Source organism: Corythoichthys intestinalis, chromosome 20, assembly GCF_030265065.1.
Source record: "Corythoichthys intestinalis isolate RoL2023-P3 chromosome 20, ASM3026506v1, whole genome shotgun sequence".
NCBI lineage: Eukaryota > Metazoa > Chordata > Actinopteri > Syngnathiformes > Syngnathidae > Corythoichthys > Corythoichthys intestinalis.
Window position 1 is genome coordinate 5,097,418 of NC_080414.1, and position 19,415 is coordinate 5,116,832.

The 19,415-nt window shown below is 38.2% G+C and overlaps 1 protein-coding gene across 4 annotated transcripts in view; it reads right to left on the bottom strand.

The window, feature by feature from the left end:
* The window catches only part of LOC130909059 (polyamine-modulated factor 1-binding protein 1-like), a 283,508-nt gene that overhangs the window by 118,429 nt on the left and 145,664 nt on the right, over positions 1 to 19,415 (bottom strand). For all 4 annotated transcript variants that reach the window (XM_057825134.1, XM_057825133.1, XM_057825131.1 and 1 more), the window contains exon 5: positions 1,327 to 1,494. In XM_057825134.1, the coding sequence (XP_057681117.1) occupies positions 1,327 to 1,494 (168 nt within the window). The remainder of the gene's footprint in view (positions 1 to 1,326; positions 1,495 to 19,415) is intronic.

The following is a 19,415-nucleotide window of genomic DNA, read 5'->3' on the forward strand; positions in this document are numbered from 1 at the left end:
GTTCGACCATAGGCAGATTAACAAAAAAAAAAAAAAATAAATAAACTGATGAAAATGGATTTTGATGAGGTATCTGTGTGGGCAACTGTAGCCGCCACTGCCTGATGGTAGGAGATCCGGAAGGACCCTGCAGCAAGCTGCTACAGAAAGCTTCAGGTTAACCTTTTTTGTAAATATTGTTTTTTTTTTTTTTTTTATATTGCATGTGGGAACATGCAATTTTTTTAGCCTTTTATGGTGTTTACAGAGTGATCCTTACACTCTAAATGTAACCCGTAGCATTAGCATTAGCAAGGCGAGCATCCTCTTAAACTCACATTGAATTACATCTCATCTTGACTTCCTGGTGGGTTTATTGATTTGAAAATAATGTACTGTTTTTGCTGAGTGTGTATAATCATAAAAAGAAGTGCTGCGGCAGTTACTGTTCCTCCCTGCCTCATATGTGCCATAATGGAGCAGGTGACTCATACAATCAAGATTGGAAACGGCATATTTTTTATATGTAGCCTATTTAAATGCGCTTGTTATGTTAGCAAACGTTCTGGAAGCGTAGCGTGAGACATTTTTTTCTGGGTATTTTTTCCCCTCCAACTAGGTGACGCCCTAGGCAACCGCCTAGTTTGCCTATGCCCAGGGCAGGCCCTGATCCATGCCCACTAATATTGAAAGCACATGTATGCATTAACCACTTAGTTTTGGAATTGTTCGATCGCTTTCACTGGAGTATCAATGTGTTTTACTAAAGAGGTGACAGTACAAATAATTTTTGCATGGAAGGTTTTTGTCTACAAAATACATGGAGGGACAACAGCAGGTACAAGAAATATTCTTCGGGTAAGACAACAGCAGACAAAAATAATGGAGCCAAATCTGTAAAGGCCATTCCATATATCATGCATATGACTCTTTAATGTCCCCATTCATTACTTTTACTTCTCAATAGGACGAGGGTCACAGCGGACCAAAACAAAAAGGTAAAAGTAGAGGGTATGAGTCGAGGCACACACATTTTTGGGGGAAGAGGGAAAACAATTATAAAAGAGCACATCTACTTCATGCCTCAATGAGAGTAGTGTTATTCCTTATAGTACAACTAATATCGCTTCTTTAGAGCTAAGATGGTGGACAAGAGTTATTAAAGATGGCGAGAGAGGGACAAGGGGAAGTTGCAGAAGGAGGAGGAGAAGCAGGGGAAGGGATGATTAACTCTGAAGGAAGTAAAAAATGAGGGTAATTCCCAGATGAACCTGACTGGATTTGATTTAGATAATGTTGTCTGAATCTGTTCCTTGTTTAAGCGCAGTGTGTGTGTTTGTTACCTACTTTGCTCTGCAGTCTAGCCAGGCTGTCTTTTAGAAGTGCATTGTCTTCCAGCAGCTGTTGTGTCTGTTTCTCCTTCAGTGCCAAAGTTTTCCTCAGTGAGTCCTGCGTGGCCCGTAAAGACACCGTTGTCTCGTCCAGCTGCTTGACATTTGCGTTACTCTTTTTAAGCTAAAGCAAAGAACAAAAATGTGAAGTACCGTCAGGGATTAACTGTCACACACATTAACAAACATTCAATTTGCAGTCCAGAAACATTATTATATTTTACATCAGGGGTGTCCAAACTTTTTGCAAAGGGGCCCAGATTTGGTGTGGTAAAAATGTGAGGGGCCGAACTTAGCTGACGTCATTTAAGTAGAACAATATATTTAAGCAAATTTTCGCAAGCCATTCTGTGTGTCACATTTGCTTTATTACCGTATTGGCCCGAATATAAGACGGGCCTGATTATAAGACAACCCCCTCTTTTTCAAGACTCAAGTTTGAAAAAAAGACTTTTTGAACACCAACTTAATTTTTATACAGAAAATAATTACAGTACATCTGACACAAATGATTGTAACAATATATTTGAGAGAAAAAGCATGTTATTTTGCTTCATTCAAATCTTAATATCTGAACATTTAAATATGTAAACTTAAGTGCAATCACATTCGTAAATGAATGGCTTCTGGTTTTTGAAATGTAAATAAACCAATCTATTCTAACAAAATAGCAATAACTGCATTAACCATCAAAGTAAAGTCTAACTGTAACTGTAGTCTTGAAACAAATCTGAATAAGGAAAAACATTGCAATAAAATCATGCAAACTGGTTAAATTTGAGAGTAGCTGAGCTCTATCATGACAGAACACCGCTTCAATGATATCTGGCGCCATCTAGCGTCGTGAATGGGTATAATGTCTAGGCCGCGAATATAAGATGATCCCCTCTTTTTCAGTCGTAATGCAAAAAAAACACTGTCTTATAGTCGGGCCAATACGGTATTTTTTTTAAATTAATAATTTCAACAATCTTGCAACTAGCCTTTGTGGTGTTCTCTTTCGATTGTCGGGCTCTTGTGAAATACTGCTGCTGTAAAATTAAACTACCTTCAATTTCTCGCTACGTACCTTCCCTGTAATCTTGTCTTACATGTCAACGTGTCTTGTTTGGTAATATCGCCTCACATTGAACTCTTTAAAAACAGTGACTCTCTCTTTGCAAATGAGGCAGGCACAGTTGTTGCGTATTTTAGTGAAGTAATCGTCCAATTTCTACCTATCCTTTAAGCGTCGGCCGTCGCAGTCAACTTTTTTATTGTTGATTGTCGCCATTTTAGAAAATTGGGAGTAACGGGTCACACGGGGTACTGTTGCTTAGAGTGCTGCTGCCTTTTAGTGGGTACATGAGGAGCAGAATTTAGTGTGTAAGCTACTTCATGTGCTGGTAGCAGTACTGCTGACCAATTTATTAAGTCTGTGTGCGGGCCAGACGTTATTGATTTTATGACAGAGGCTGGGGGCCGGATGAAATTTGACCACGGGCCGCATTTGGCCCCCGGGCCGGAATTTGGACATGTCTGCTTTACACTATATTGAAAAACTTTATTACTCATTACTGGAACGTTCTTATACATGACTGAAAGAATCGCAAACACGACTGAATCATTCTCAAAACCAGTGTTGTTTTTGGCAGACATTTTCATTTTCGTCTTAGTTTTCATCTTTTGGATGATAATACTTATTAGTCTTAGTCATATTTTAGTCATTTCAAAATGTGTTGGTCTTTGCCTAGTTTATTTTGACGAAAAAGACTAATTCAAACCAGTTTTAGTCAACGTTAACTCAATATTTTTGTCTGTGAAATTCAAACGTGTCACTTGAAAAATAAGTAAGAAAAGGTTTCCAATGAACATTAAAGGACAAGCACATATTGTAGCTAAGGCTGCCAAAATTATCGCGTTAACGGGCGGTAATTAATTTTTCAAATAAATTAATTTTAATTAATTAATCACGTTAAAATATTTGACACATTTAACGCACATGCCCCGCTCAAACAGATTAAAATGACAGCACAGTGTCATGTCCACTTGTTACTTGTGTTTTTTGGTGTTTTGTTGCCCTCTGCTGGCCTTTGGGTGCGACTGATTTTATGGGTTTCAGCACCATGAGCATTGTGTAATTATTGACATCAACAATGGCGAGCTACTAGTTTATTTTTAGACTGAAAAATTTACAAATTTTATTCAAACGAAAACATTAAGCAGGGTTTTAATATAACATTTCTGTAACTTGTACTAACATTTGTCTTTTAAGAACTACAAGTCTTTCCATCCATGGATTGCTTTAACATAATGTTAATAATGTTAATGCCATCTTGTTGATTTATTGTTATAATAGACAAATACAGTACTTATGTACAGTATGTTGAATGTATATATCCGTCTTGTGTCTTATCTTTCCATTTCAACAATAATTTACAGAAAAATATGGCGTATTTTATAGTAGATGGTTTGAATTGCGATTAATTACGATAAATAATTTTTAAGCTGTGATTAATTCGATTAAAAATTTTAATCGTTTGACAGCCCTAATTGTAGCATCTGCAAATGTATCACGTGATAATACACACTCAGCAGGAAAACAGTAGGCTACATTATTTTCAATTAGTTATACCCGCCTGGACGCCACGAACTGTATGTCCGAGAGTTTAGGAGGACGCTCGCCGTTAGCAATAGCCTAATGCTAATGAGAACATGAATGCAATGCTAACGCTACGAGTTACATTTAGCACTCAGCACAGACTTTACTAGGCTAAAACAACATTGCATATTCTCTGTTGCCGAGATAAGAAGATAAATCTAACAGTGTGTGTCTAAAACAAGCAATGGGGAGACTAGAGAGGACACTAGAGTAGTGGGTGAGTTGGGGGGTCGCAGCATGTCATATGAGTGACACAATCAGGCAGGCTAACGACACATAAAATGTCACACATTGTGAACGTGCGACGAAAACTATGGTGCATTTTCATCTCGTTCTTGTCTCAGACGAAAACTGGCATTGTTGTCGTTAAGTTTTAGTCTCCCAAGATACGTTTTTAGCTCGTTATCGTCTCGTCGTCATGAAAAAATTGTTCTGCGACAAAATATTTTTGTCATAGTCATCGTTGACGAAAACAACACTGCTCAAAACCGAAAAACTTTCATACACAGTACTAAAACATGTATTTCAATACTGTATATAGTATAAGAGGTCTTCAATAATTAGATATATGGTCATGTTTGTGTCGTTGATGTTAAATAAGTTACCAATTTAAAACTGAAGCCCACTATACGTTCGAACTTTAACACATACTTCGCCGAGGCATTATTAGCGGAAAAAGACTGGCAAAGAAGCAGACAGAGGCTGAACTTCTCACCCCGTGCGTACGCAAGTGTGGGCCTGTGGTTCAGAACCTCCTGCCAAAACCAAAGCCCCTATTCATTACTTCTGTGTTTAATGGGCTCTGTGTTAGATTAGTAGGAAGCCACCGCAGAAAGTCAAGTCACACATACAAACACATTTACATATGCACAACATGTACATACAAACTTTTATGTGCATGGCCAAATAAGTGAAAAAAACACATGGAGCCATGGCAGTACAAACACATTGGTACCTTAAAGGCAGTGATCCCCAACCACCGGGCCGGGGACCGGTATTGGTCCGAGGCGCATTTGCTTCTGGGCCGCAGAGAAATAATTTTTTGACAACCGCCATCTGGCCAGTGCCTCTTGACACATCAATATGGCTGTCTACTCTGGCACATTGATTATGACTAATCGTGGACCATTCTTCCCTGCAAAACTGCTGTAGTTCAGTCAAATTCCTGGAATGTCTGGAATGAATCGCTGTCTTTAGGTCATGCCACTGCATCTCAGTGGGGTTTAAGTCTGGACTTTGATTTGGCCACTCCAGAACGTGAATTTTGTTCTTCTGAAAACATTCTGAAGTTCATTAACTTGCAGCATCCATCCTCTTTTTAGCTTCAACTGTCTGATAGACAGACTCAGTTTTTCCTGCAAAACATCCTGATAAACCTTTGATTTCTTTCTTCTATTAATGATTGCAAGTTGTCCAGGCCCTGAGGTATCAAAACAGCCCCAAATCTACACCATGTTTCTCGGTAGGGATAAGGTGTTGATGTCGGTGAGCTGTTCCATTTTTCCTCCACACATGACATTGTGTGTTACTCCCAAACAATCAACTTTTGTTACATCAGTCCACAAAATAGTTTGCCAAAACATCTGCAGTGTCCAAGTGCCTCTTAGCGAACACTAAACAAGCAACAATGTTTTTTTAGACAGCAGTGGCTTCCTCCGTGGAGTCCTCCCATTAACACCATTCTTGGCCATAGTTTTACAAATAGTTGATGTTTGCACAGAGATATTGGACTATGCCAGTGATTTCTGTAAGTATTAAGCAGACACTCCTTGGTTCTTTTTTACTTCACTGAGTATTCTGCGCTGAACTCTTGGCGTCATCTTTGGTGGATGGCCAATCCTTGGGAGAGAAGCAACAGTGTCAAACTCTCTCCATTTGTAGACAACTTCTATTACTGTTGATTGATGAACATCCAGACTTTTAGAGATGGTTTTGTAGCCTTTCCCAGATTTATACAAATCAACAATCGTTGATCGCACGTCTTCAGAGAGCTCTTTTGGCCGAGCTATGATGCACATAAGACAATGCTTCTCATCAAGACATCTCTTACTCGGTGTATGTTTTGTAGTGGGCAGGGCAGCTTTAAACCACTCATCAGTGATTGAGCACACACCTGACTTAAAATGTTTGGTAAAAAGGTTTCAATTGCTCTTTAAGTCTCCTTAGGCAGAGGGTTCACTTACCGTACTTATTTTTCCCCCTTTTGTCATTGTCTGCATGCAATCTTGCCGTATTGGCCCGAATATAAGACTGTTTTTTGCATTGAAATAAGACTGAAAAAGAGGGGGTCGTCTTATATCCGCGGTCTACACATTATACCCATTCACGACGCTAGATGGCGCCAGATATAATTGAAGCGATGTTCTGTCATGACAGATCTCAGCTACTCTCCCCATTCACGACGCTAGATGGCGCCAGATATCATTGAAGCAGTGTTCTGTCATGATGGATCTCAGCTACTCTCAAGTTTAACCAGTTTGCATTATTTTATTCCAATGTTTTTCCTTATTCAGATTTGTTTCAAGACAGTTAGACTTCACTTGATGGTTAATGCAGTTATTGCAATTTTGTTGTTTTATCACAATCGATTGGTTTATTTACATTTCAAAAACCAGAAGCCATTCATTTACGAATGTGATTGCACTTTAGTTTACATATTTAAATGTTCAGATATTAAGATTTGAATGAGGCAAAATAACATGCTTTTTCTCTCAAATATATTGTTATAATCATTTGTTTTGGATGAACTGTAATTATTTTCTGTCTGAAAATTAATTTGGTGTTCAAAAAGTCTTTTTTCAAACTTGAGTCTTGAAAAAGAGGGGGTCGTCTTATAATCAGGGCCGTCTTATATTCGGGCCAATACGGTAATTAAAATATGAAAACCTATTAATGTTTGGGTGGTTTTAGTTAAAGCAGACACTGTCTTTTCATCTGTGTGATTTTGACAAACATCAGATCACATCTGATGGTGATTTTATGCAGAAATGTGAGGAATTCCAAAAGGTTCAGCTGCTTTTTCATACTACTGTCACAGCACTGAATTTGACTGTGTAAATGTGCAAAATGGTTTTATAATTGAAACATCTAAAAAGTGTCCAAATGATTACACGTTCCCATGTGGGCTACTAGGAAGCTAAATCTCCATAGGTGTAATCATGGAAGAAATTTGTAATTTAATTTCATAAGCTTTGGACTTTCCTATTAGCACAACCCCCCTTTGAGTGTGATACCCCAAACTGATCAAGCCTCATTATTTTAGCAATCAAGGTTTCCCCCTGTGGACCCCCAACCCCTCAACTCCTGCCCCCTTCCACACCCATCTTTCCTCCGTTTCCTACATCCCTTTCATTATTCTCTCCTCCTTGATCATGTTTTTTTCCTTGCAAATGAGGGAGCGCCTTGAACAAATCCTTGATTGGCCAAGGTCCATCTTCTATTCAGGATTACAAATAGAAATGCAACATTGGAGGACAAAGGGACGGGGGCCAGAATGAAAGAGGACTGCAAGAGGTAAAGGCAGTTAGTGTATGGGTTCAGAGAGAGGGAGAAAGTGCGCTGAATATAATTGAATTAAAAAGATTGAGCGGGGCTATTTCTAAGCAGGTGGGAGTGCGAAGAGAGAGAGCAGGCGAGATATTAACTTCTAATAAAAGACAGATTAGAAAGTTGAAGGGAGGACTGACGCCTCTGTCTACCTGCTCTGCTCTCTGCAATATGCACAGTGACATTAGCTGCCATACTGAGGATGGACAAAAGGATGGACATTACATGCGTGCGAATGCACAGTTTTACGAGCGAATATATGACATTTAATGAAACACACACATACGTAGAATCTTGCAGAAGGGCCTTATCAGCACTCATTCATTCAAGGATCACAGTCATCAGATAATGTGGAAGCAGCTCTTTGAGCGGCGACTGATGTTCAGACAATTAATTAACTAATTGCGCTAACAAGCTCATTTAATGTCTTCTTTTGGCAGCCCGTGTGAATACATTAAAAGAGCTAATTCAATTAAGCAGGTGCAGATTTCACAGCTGTGTCCTATACAAATGGAGAACAATTCTACAGGTGTTCCGGCCCTGTATGTTCCATTTGACTCTCGGGGAAAAACCTTGTCATTTGACCCAAAGCGGAGTGATATGCAGATCAAGTGCCAGTGCTTTTGTATGTGGAGTGTGCATTTGTGAGAGTTCATCAATGGGCTTCTAGACCTTGGAATATAAAGTACAGCTTAATAGGATTCACTAGCATTGGCGTACTAGCATTAAAATTGCGTGAAATTATGTTCATTTGTTCAAACATTAATAGGAGGGCTGCAGCTATTGCTAATTTAAGTCATCGATTTTCAATCGAGTCATCGGATTAGGAACATTTAATCCGTTGCAGAATCAATTTTAGGAGATTGCTTGCAAAGATTGCACTTTCAAAACAGTGTTTTTTTTTTCAAACTGCAGAATTGCACTTTTATTTCACAAAAGCAATAAATGCATTTAAAAGTGAATGAAAATACCTGAACATTGCCCAAAACAGTGTTAAAAAAAAAAAAAAAAGACTAAAAATGTCCCGTTCGATCGGCATCTCGATCGATCGGGTCCGATCACGTCATTTTCAAAGTATCAGAATCGGCAAAAAAATATCGGACATGCCTTTTTTTTAATAGAGTATATATATTTTTTTTTAATTTAAATCGTTTTCTAATGATATATAACATTACAAACAAAATGTCTTACACTCATCCAGAGTAGTTTTGGCTTAAAGTAGGGCTATCAAATTTACTGCGTTAACAGCGGTAATTATTTTTTCTTAATTAATCACTTTAAATAATTAACGTATGCGCTGCACGACCCACTCACGCATCGTCGCGTTCAATCTATAAAGTCGCCTTTTTACCAATATATAAAGCTAAACGCAGCGTATAATGAGTAAAGAGAATTTTGACAGCCTTTGGAGCCTTTTTTTATTTGCCTAAAGCCTTACATTCCCTCTCTCAGCAATTAAAATTAACGTGGGAGGCTATGTGGGGAAGAAAGGAAGTAGTTGATCATTTTCTTAACACCCTATGTTATTTCCGAACGCAGAGAAGATATATCAATTGGTTCTCCTACGCATAGTCATGGTTGCACTTCCCATCATGCATTTGGGTTGAATGGCTGCAGTATCATTTACTGAAAGCTAAAAAAACACTAGATGGCAATATTTAGTCACAATATACAAAGTCACATTTATCCTTTAAGAATTACAAGTCTTTCTATTCGTGGATCCCTCTCACAGAACGAATGTTAATTATGTAAATGCCATCTTGAGGATTTATTGTCATGATAAACAAATACAGTACTTATGTACTGTATGTAGAATGTATATATTCGTCCGAGTTTTATTCATTTTTTTCTTAATGCATTGCCAAAATGTATATGATCGGGAAAAATTATCGGGAATGATTGGAATTGAATCGGGAGCAAAAAAAAAAAAAATCGGATCGGGAAATATCGGGATCGGCAGATACTCAAACTAAAACGATCGGATCGGAAGCAAAAAAACATGTTCAGACAACCCTAAAAATAATGAGTATCGAAGTACAACAAAAGAACAATTGGCTAACTTAGCTTAAATGCTATAAAATACTAACGTGATTTTTTTTCTCAACAAATCGTTCAAACGCATATTCTCACAAAAAAAAAAAAAAAAAAACTGCAAAATATACTTCTATACTAAATAAAGAATGCATAAACATTAGGGTTGTCAAAATTATCGCGTTAACGGGCAGTAATTAATTTTTTGGATTAATCACGTTAAAATATTTGACGCAATTCACGCACATGCCCCGCTCAAACAGATTAAAATGACAGCACAGTGTAATGTCCGCTTGTTACTTGTTTTTTACTGTTTGGCGCCCTCTGCTTGCGCTTGGGTCCAACTGATTTTATGGGTTTCAGCACGATGAGTGAGCATGGTGTAATTATTGACATCAACAATGGCGAGCTACTAGTTTATTTTTTGAATGATAATTTTACAAATTTTAATAAAACGAAAACATTAAGTGGGGTTTTAATATTAAAAATTTCTATAACTTGTACTAACATTTATCTTTTAAGAACTACAAGTCTTTATATCCATGAATCGCTTTAACAGGATGTTAATGTTAATGCCATCTTGTCGATTTATTGTTATAATAAACAAATACAGTACTTATGTACCTTATGTTGAATGTATATATCCTTCTTGTGTGTTATCTTTCCATTTCAACAATAATTTACAGAAAAATATGGCATATTTTATAGATGGATAGAAATGCGATTAATTACGATTAATTTTTAAGCTGTAATTAACTTGATTAAAAATTTTAATCGTTTGACAGCTCGTCTTATATACCGTATTGGCCCGAATATAAGACGGTCCCTGATTATGAGACGACCCCCTCTTTTTCAAGACTCAAGTTTGAAAAAAAGACTTTTTGAACACCAAATTAGTTTTCATACAGAAAATAATTACAGTGGACATTGCACTATGCTGTAATTTTAATCTGTTTGAGCGGGGCATGTGTGTTAATTGCGTCAAATATTTTAACGTGATTAATTTAAAAAATTAATTACCGCCCGTTAACGCGATAATTTTGACAGCCCTAGTTTTTTGCTATACAAACAACAAACAAAATATATGTATATTTTTTAATTGAAATTTTTTAACTGATCAAATTAGTTAACAACAGACTTATTAATCAATTTTAATCAATTGGTTGTTGTAGCCTTACTAATAAAGGTAAACTACATAGAAGATGAATTCAAGTTGTTTTTGTAAGTTAGAATACCGTATTTTTCGGACTACAAGTCGCAGTTTTTTTCCTTAGTTTGACTGGGGGTGCGACATACTCTGGAGCGACTTATGTGTGAAATTATTAACACATTATTGTATCATTTCACATGTTATTTTGGTGTTTTGGAGTGATACTGATGGTTTGGTAAACTTGTTAGCATGTTCTTTATGCTATAGTTATCTGAATAACTCCTAATAGCTGTGCTACGTCAATGTACCTGCCACGTTCGCATTTTGTTGTTCATGCATCATGTAACATTATCGTACTGTACACTTATTCAGCATGTTGTTCTCCATTGTATTAGTTAAACTGCCTTTCAAGATGACATATCTGTTCTATGTGTTGGATTTTAACAAGTAAATTTCCCCCAACGATGCGACTTATAGGCTACTCCAGTGCAGAGGTTGCGCTAGACTTTTTCGTTGTCTGTCATTTTGACTGACAGGGTCATAAAAATCCGGTCATAATCTATTTTTACCCGTCACTTAAATTTTTAAAATGATAATAATAACATATTCAATAGTATTTAGTTTTCATTCATTTTTAGTTAATATTCTGTCCAAACAAGCTTAACAGAGAATCCACACCTTGCCATCACACATCAAGCAGATGAATATGTAACTTTTTCTCCGCAGTGACAAAAACAGCTGACTGTGGCCCCAGTAGGTAGGCTACATATGGAACAATTAAATTAACAGTTCACCTGCTGTGGCCTGAACGCAGTCTCACACCTTCCTCCTGGTGCGCATGGACTTGAATTGCGTGCCCGCTTGTGCAGTCCCTCTTTTTTCACCTCTTTTATCAACACCATCGTCGTTTTGGGGCTTTTTGAAGAAACTTCGGACACTCAGTTGCCTTGACATTTTTCCCAGTAAGGCCAACGACGTCATGCATCAAGAGAAAATAGCAAATTAATATGCTCACTCGCCACCCTGTGGTCTGGGGTGTGAATTGCAACCTGTCAAAATGACAGATGGACTTCAGTTTTTTCCGTCACCGCTTTAAAAAACCGGTCAACAACGGAAAATATTCGGTTAACGCGACCCCTGCTCCAGTGCGACTTATATCTGTTTGTTTCCACTTCGTTGGGCATTTTATGGCTGGTGCGACTTATACTCATGTGCGACTTATCGTCCGAAAAATACGGTAAGTACATTTGTGTTTTCATTTTGCTTATTTGTTAATCCATATTGCATCACACCTTTATGTGTTTTAGAACGCTGCCGTGTTGCTTTACAAAAAAGTAATTGTCGTCTATTCCAAAGACAATAACACAACAGTACACCACAAACAAACGGTTTGTAATATATTTTTTTTCCCATAATATAATAGTAATATAACATATTTCATACAGCAGATTATGTTGCTGAATGTTTTGTAGCCATGATGATATAGTGTACTGTGTTTGCATGTGTGCTTTTGCTTTGTGCTATGGCAGCTGTTACAGGAGCAGGTCCCTACCTAGCCTGGCTGACTAAAACACTGGAGCCTTTGGTTAGCTAAAGTCCCATGGAGATGATACCGCTGATTAATTTTCTCATATTTATCGCCCTCACACCTGCCCCCTTTCCATAAAGATGGTCTTTTCTTGCCTTCCCCCTGCGCCCTTAGCTCCTGCTGCATATTAAATCAGCTTCTGTTTTTAATTTCTAGATAGCCACAGTTCCATTTTTCTCACCTCTGTGACAAGGTTGAGCGGCCTACACGTAAAAGAAAGCCGATCTGACTTATTGTTGTTGTCATATTCTTCTTTTTTATTCATTGGCTTTGAGATACAATACAGTACTCAGTCATAAGCAGCACATAACCATAGTAGAAAAATAAGCTTAAAATAAGTGCATTTTTATAAATTGACATTAGCACAGCAACAGAGACAAAGAAATGAATTTTGGTCGTCACATGATGCTATCGGTGACAAGTGGAACATGATTGAGCATTACACGCAAACAAGGGGAAAAGCACACGCACTCTCACGCAAACACACCCACCTGGCCCACTTCTTACGGATTAAAAATGATCACAATGTTAATCACTATGCACGCACCGTAAGTTGATTCAAAATGTGAAATGATGACGGCTGCAGTTTTAGCACAGCTTCCTTTGCTTACAAAAAATAAATACACAAATTCGGGGATATTTCGGCGTGATATTCTCTTGTACTTTCCTTGTTTGTTGGCAGTCTTGAACAAAAGAAGTGTTTTAATCGATCTTGTCGCAATATGTTCTGCAAGGTAAAATGCTAACTGAATCAGCTCAAGCTAATTTTTCCAAACATGTGGGTCTAATCGCATGAAAGCTACGTATAGTAACTGTGTATATTGCCTTAAAGTGCATGTGACACGAAAAAGCATGTTTATTTCAAAATACACACGGTATTTTATGCTCCTGAATGATATGAACCGCTTGGATGTATGGAAGCAATCGCTATATTTATTTAGTTTTTTTAATCCCGCGCCATGAAACAGTGACTTCCGCCTTCGGTCTTGCATTGAGAAGGAGGGCGCTGTGACGTGTACGGTAGAAGACGTCCTCTTCATTATACAGCGTACTGTTGTGTATGAGGACGAAGGATTCAGCTGATTTTGGGAATTAATACGTTTATTTTTCGCATCACGCCAGCCAAACGGCTGCAGAAAAATCATTCTGTATGAGGGAGAGGTGTATGCGCCTTTTTGGAGTTTCAAAAGGTTCCCATTCACCGTGGATATTTACTGTGGGACCATTGGACTTACGAGGAAGTGAGTAAACATCTTGTTTTTTATTATGTCAAATACGAATACAGCGATTACAAAGTAGACACTACAAACTTTCTTTAAATAAAGGACTACTTACGTTAGATAATTGGTAGGCATGTAAAAAGCTCTCCTCATGCACATTAGCAGCACGTTAGCTGCACAACAACTGCAACCACCCTCCTCCGGGGAACGAACTGTAAATTGCTCCGCCGTGTGTGACATGGCTCGGGGTAAATTTGTGTGACTTTTCGTGTTCAAAAGGCGAATACAAAACAAGATGTTTACTCACTTCCTCGCAAGTCCAATGGTCCCACAGTAGTAGGGCTTGTTTTAGCCAATATCCACGGTGAATGGGAACCTTTTGAAACTCCAAAAAGGCGCATACGCCTCTCCCTCATACAGAATGATATTTCTGCAGCCGTTTGGCTGGCGTGATGCGAAAAATAAACGTATTAATCCGCAAAATCAGCTGAATCCTTAGTCCTCATACACAACAGTACCGCTGTTTGGTGAAGACGCCGCCTTCACCCGTACACGTCACAGCGCCCTCCTCCTCAATGCAAGACCGAAGGCGGAAGTCACTCATTTTCATGGCGCGGGATTCACAAAACTAAATAAATATAGCAATCGCTTCCACACACATCCAAGCGGTCCATATCATTCAGGAGCATAAAATACCGCGTGTATTATGAAATAAACATGCTTTTTCGTGTCACATGCACTTTAAGTGCATACATTATATGAATGTTTTAGATGGTTTTGTTTCTCATTACATAGTTCCCATTCCAAAAGATATTGCATGTTTACAGAAAAAGCCACGTTATTTCATCCCAGTCCCACTTTAGCACCCCTATGCTTTTAAGACTTATAACCAGATCTGTTTAATCAATAATGTCCACTGCGCTTGCCTGCACAAGCAGACACACACATCGGCAAGCAAGTATTCACACGCATGGGTGATGTGATGGTGATGAAACAAGAGCATATTAGCAATGGGTGGCTTCCGTACCAAGGGTGCATAGAGGCCGTTGATGGCCTCTATTGATGGACACTGGCCTTAAGCCATCACTCAACTTATGGACCTTTAATTGGAGACAGTATAAAACGATAAACCAAGAAACATGCATGACTGAACAGCCCGGTGTAAACCATTAATCATAGCTTCGGCCAAGACAAGGGACCACCACATGCAAAGGGGGGCACATACACACCGCCCACACCCGCACCCACGCATCCCAGAACACACACACACACACACCGTGCCCTTATACCTTGTTGTTGTGTGCACATTTGAACTCTTTCACGCACACACACCGAATGTGGCAGAGACAAGTGTCCCAGTCACATAATTCTCATGATAGATGACCCATTTAACTTTGATTTCTGAGAGAAATGAGCTCACCAGCCATACACTTAATGCAAACACGCGCACACACACACACACACACTGTTCCTATGACTTGCAAAAGCAGCACAACAAAAGTAAAATAGCAACATAAGCTTTACTTGTCTGGAGACCTCAACTGCATTTAACCAGAGCAAATGGGCTGGATAAAAAAATATATCGTCTATTTAGTGTATATATTACCTGGGAGCCATGGTTGGTTATGCGTCCGCTTCACAGTTCTAAGCTCAAAGGTTCAAACCTAGGCTTTTAACTTTTCTATTTTGAGTTTGTATGTTCTTCCTGTGCCAGCGTTTCTATCCACATACCAAAAACATGCATACTAAGTTAAGTAGATACTCTAGTGTAGGGATGCCGCTATTCATTATTTTAGTAGTCGATTAATCTGTCAGTTTGTTTCCAATAATCAAGTAATCGGATTAGGAACATTTAGTATGTTGCAGAATAGATTTTAGATGTAAAACGAAGGCTTGCTAAGATTGTACTTTCAAAAAAGCATTAAATGCGAGTACAAGTGTTTCTTCAAACTATGCAGAACTGCACTTACATTTAAAAATAAATTAAAATAACTGAGTTTAGCCTCAAACGGTATAAAATAAATAATTAAATGAGGATCTAAGTACAACAAAAGAACAACAGGCTTACTTACATAGCAAAAATCTGCTAGCTTGAATGCTATAAAATGCTAACTTGTTTTTTTTTTTTTAACAATGCTGTTAACAAATCGTAAAAACAAATATTCCTACAAACAACGGTGAAATATACCTAAAAATTAAAAACCAATGCATTAAAAAAACATATTAGCTCCAACAAAAACTTATGTTGCTCTTAACGGGGAGCAATTATGCCATATTCACTGCTGCCACTAGAGGGCATTGTATCCACCCAAATAAAACTAAGGGGCCGTTTACATGGTGACTCTCGGAGAATACGAAAAAAATTCAAATTTGCATTTGCGTCTCCATTCGAACAATGTCGCAATTCCGAATGAAAACGATGTAGTATTCATGCCAGGCCCTAGGGGGCAGTGCAGATTTACAGGGCGACAGAGAATGATGCACTTTGACCCCACCAAGCTCCCTCAGCCCGGTAAAAAATATGCCCGTCCATTCGAAGCAATGGCATTTTTCTTTTGTTCAAAAAGGCACAAAAATGGAAACATTCAACATATTAAATTTAAAAATATTATTAAAACAGTAAATTCAAGCCGACATTGGAGGCAGGATTCAGAATTTTTCGTCTTCGCCTACACCATATGCACGCGGGTCCACTCCGCAACACAGTCATTGCGTCTTCGTGTCGCAGAGTCGCCATGTAAACTGCCCCTAAATCTTCGTATCAGCAAAATTTGATTCGAAGCTTAAATAATGAGGATCTAAGTATAACAAAAGAACAATTGGCTAGCTTGCATAGCAAAAGTCTGCTTGCTAAATGCTATAAAATGTTAACTTTTTTTTTTTCCAAAGCTCTTAACAAATCCTTCAAACACATATGCCCGCAAAAAAAATCTAAACATACTTCTGTACTAAATTACAAATGCATAAACAAGCATATTAGCTCAAGCAAAAACATACAATTTTATGTTGGTCTTAACAGCGAGCAGCTGGATTCAGCCATGTTAAATGAGTTATGTCATATTCACAGTTGCCACTAGAGGGCAGTGTATCCACCCAAATAAATAAAACTAAATGCAAACACTTAAAAAAAAAAACATTACAATAACAAATACAAATTTACAAATATATACAAATTAGGGCTGTCAACATTATCGCGTTAACGGGCGGTAATTTTTTTTAATTAATCACGTTAAAATATTTGACGCAATTAACGCACATGCCCCCCCAAAAAGATTAAAATGACAGCACAGTGCAATGCCAACTTGTTACTTGTGTTTTTTGGAGTTTTGCTGCCCTCTGCTGGCTCTTGGGTGTGACTGATTTTATGGGCTTAAGCACCCATGAGCATTGTGTAATTATTGACATTCACAATGGCGGGCTACTCGTTTATTTTTTGATTGAAAATTTTACAAATTTTATAAAAACGAAAACATTAAGAGGGGTTTTAATATAAAATTTCTATAACTTGTACTAACATTTATCTTTTAAGAAGTACAAGTCTTTCTATCCATGGATCGCTTTAACAGAATGTTAATAATGTTAATGCCATCTTGTTGATTTATTGTTATAATCAACAAATACAGTACTTATGTACCGTATGTTGAATGTATGTATCCATCTTGTGTCTTTCCATTCCAAAAATAATTTACAGAAAAATATGGCATATTTTATAGATGGTTTGAATTGCGATTAATTACGATTGAATAATTTTAAAGCTGTAATTAATTCGATTAAAAATTTTAATCGTTTGACAGCCCTAATACAAATGTATACTATATATGTAACGGGTACAAGCAAGTCCATGTGGAGCGTGGAAACCTCCCTGCCGATTCCTTCATGTAAGGACGCTAGCGGCTGTGCCGTTGGCTCGAGCTTATTGGTGCAGTGGTTACCGATCTTTCCTGCCGTGTGGAAGCGTCGTTGGCGCGCGGGTTCGCGTCCCGGCCTAGTGAGAGGGGGGAGCGGAACGCGGGGCGACGCTGACACAGGGGTTACATATATATATACATATACACACACAAATTCAACAAATACTCGATTTGGATTTGCCACATGGCAAAATGAATTTTGCCACATGGCAAAAAAAACCGCCACATTTTGCCACTAGGCAAAAAAAAAAAAAAAAAAAAAAGCCACGATTTTATTTTCTATTGTTTGCAAGCTGTAGCAACATGCAGATGATAGCCACATGTTCAACTTTCAAAATACTACTCAATTGCTAATACTTGCCAATACAAATATAATGATTTTTTTTTTTTTTTATAACCACTTCCTGTACTAGTCATTCTAAATCTGATTAAAATATTGTGAGATTTGACAAGTGACTGGTGGTTACAAAAACACCAATTCCAGCCTTTTCTGTAAGTCCTATTTTCTTAATCACCAAGGCAAAAACAATGATTTTCATCAAGGCTTTTGTTGTGAAGAGCAATTCATTTTTGTCAACTCAAGTGATAATCTTGTAATTGCCTTTTCTCCCCTCTTTGGCTCCAGACTGACAATGTTGACGCCCTCTCCAACAGCCACTATCCAATGACATATGAGACATTGTTGATATTTAGACAGAGAATTAGAAGGATGAATACCTCTGAAAAAACACACAAATACAACGCGCATACACGCGATCCACTCTGCAGTCGCAGCCCCCTCAGCGCTTCCCTGTCCTCACATGCTTGGCTTCCCCAACTAATTGCTGCCATTCGTCTGTACGTGTAAGCCCGTGTGTGTCAGTACGCGGTATTCCAAGTGCTAAAAATTGTACTTTGTCTGTATTTTGTGTTTCTATCAGTAAGCATTTAGAAGCAATTGCATTGAAAAGTATCATGGAAGAATGCAGTAGAGTCAGGTCCACACACACAAAGCCGTCACCGGGCCATAGGCCATGTCTGCCAGGACGTAACACGCATCGTGTACTCTTCTATGCCAGGAGGAATTAGTCTCACATCATTTGACAAAGTACTTTTTACCCCTGCAACAACAAGTTGCTTTAGCCAAACATAGTATTTATACACAACCATCACATTCCCTGACAGAGTTTCGCTCGAGGTGTTTCACCTGTTTTCACATAAGGGCTAGAAGATGCATGAAGAATCCGAAATGGCAATTAAACTTCCCATATACCGTAATTTTTGGACTTTGGATAAGTCGCTACTTTTTTCCTTCATTTTGAATCCTGCGGCTTATAGTCCAGTGCGGCTTATTTCTTGATTTATTTGGGTTAATAGGTAACACTTTATTTGATGGGCATTGCTGAACGCTTATGACATCCGCCAAATTATGTTGGTAACTCCATTTATGTCCAGCTTGGATCTTTTACATCCATTCAAAAGTGAGATCATTTGCTGGATAACACTAAAAGACATCTGTTATAAGCATTCTTTAATTCTTATGACAGTGTCATGTCATAATTATGACAGTCTTATGGTGCCACTGTTAAATAAAAGTATCACCAGACACCATAATCAGCAATTAATGAAACAACTGGAACAGTAACTAAAGAAATAATTAGCACAGAAAATGAATTTTGATTGTCATTTACATCTGTAGCGCTGCAATGCATGCAAGGTCAATCTTGGTCTCACACAAAAATACACACGGTCCCAGGCTTCAACTGGGACTGTGTGCTTTGGTCAGATGAGACCAAGATTGAGCTTTTTGGCAACAAACACTAAATGGGTCTGGCGTGCCACTAATAGATATGCATGCTGAAAAGCACCTCATACCCACTGTGAAGTATGGGGGTGGGTCAGTGATGCTGTGGGGCTGTTTCGCTTCCAAAGGCCCTGGGAACCTTGTTAGGGTGCATGGCATCATGAATGCTTTGAAATAC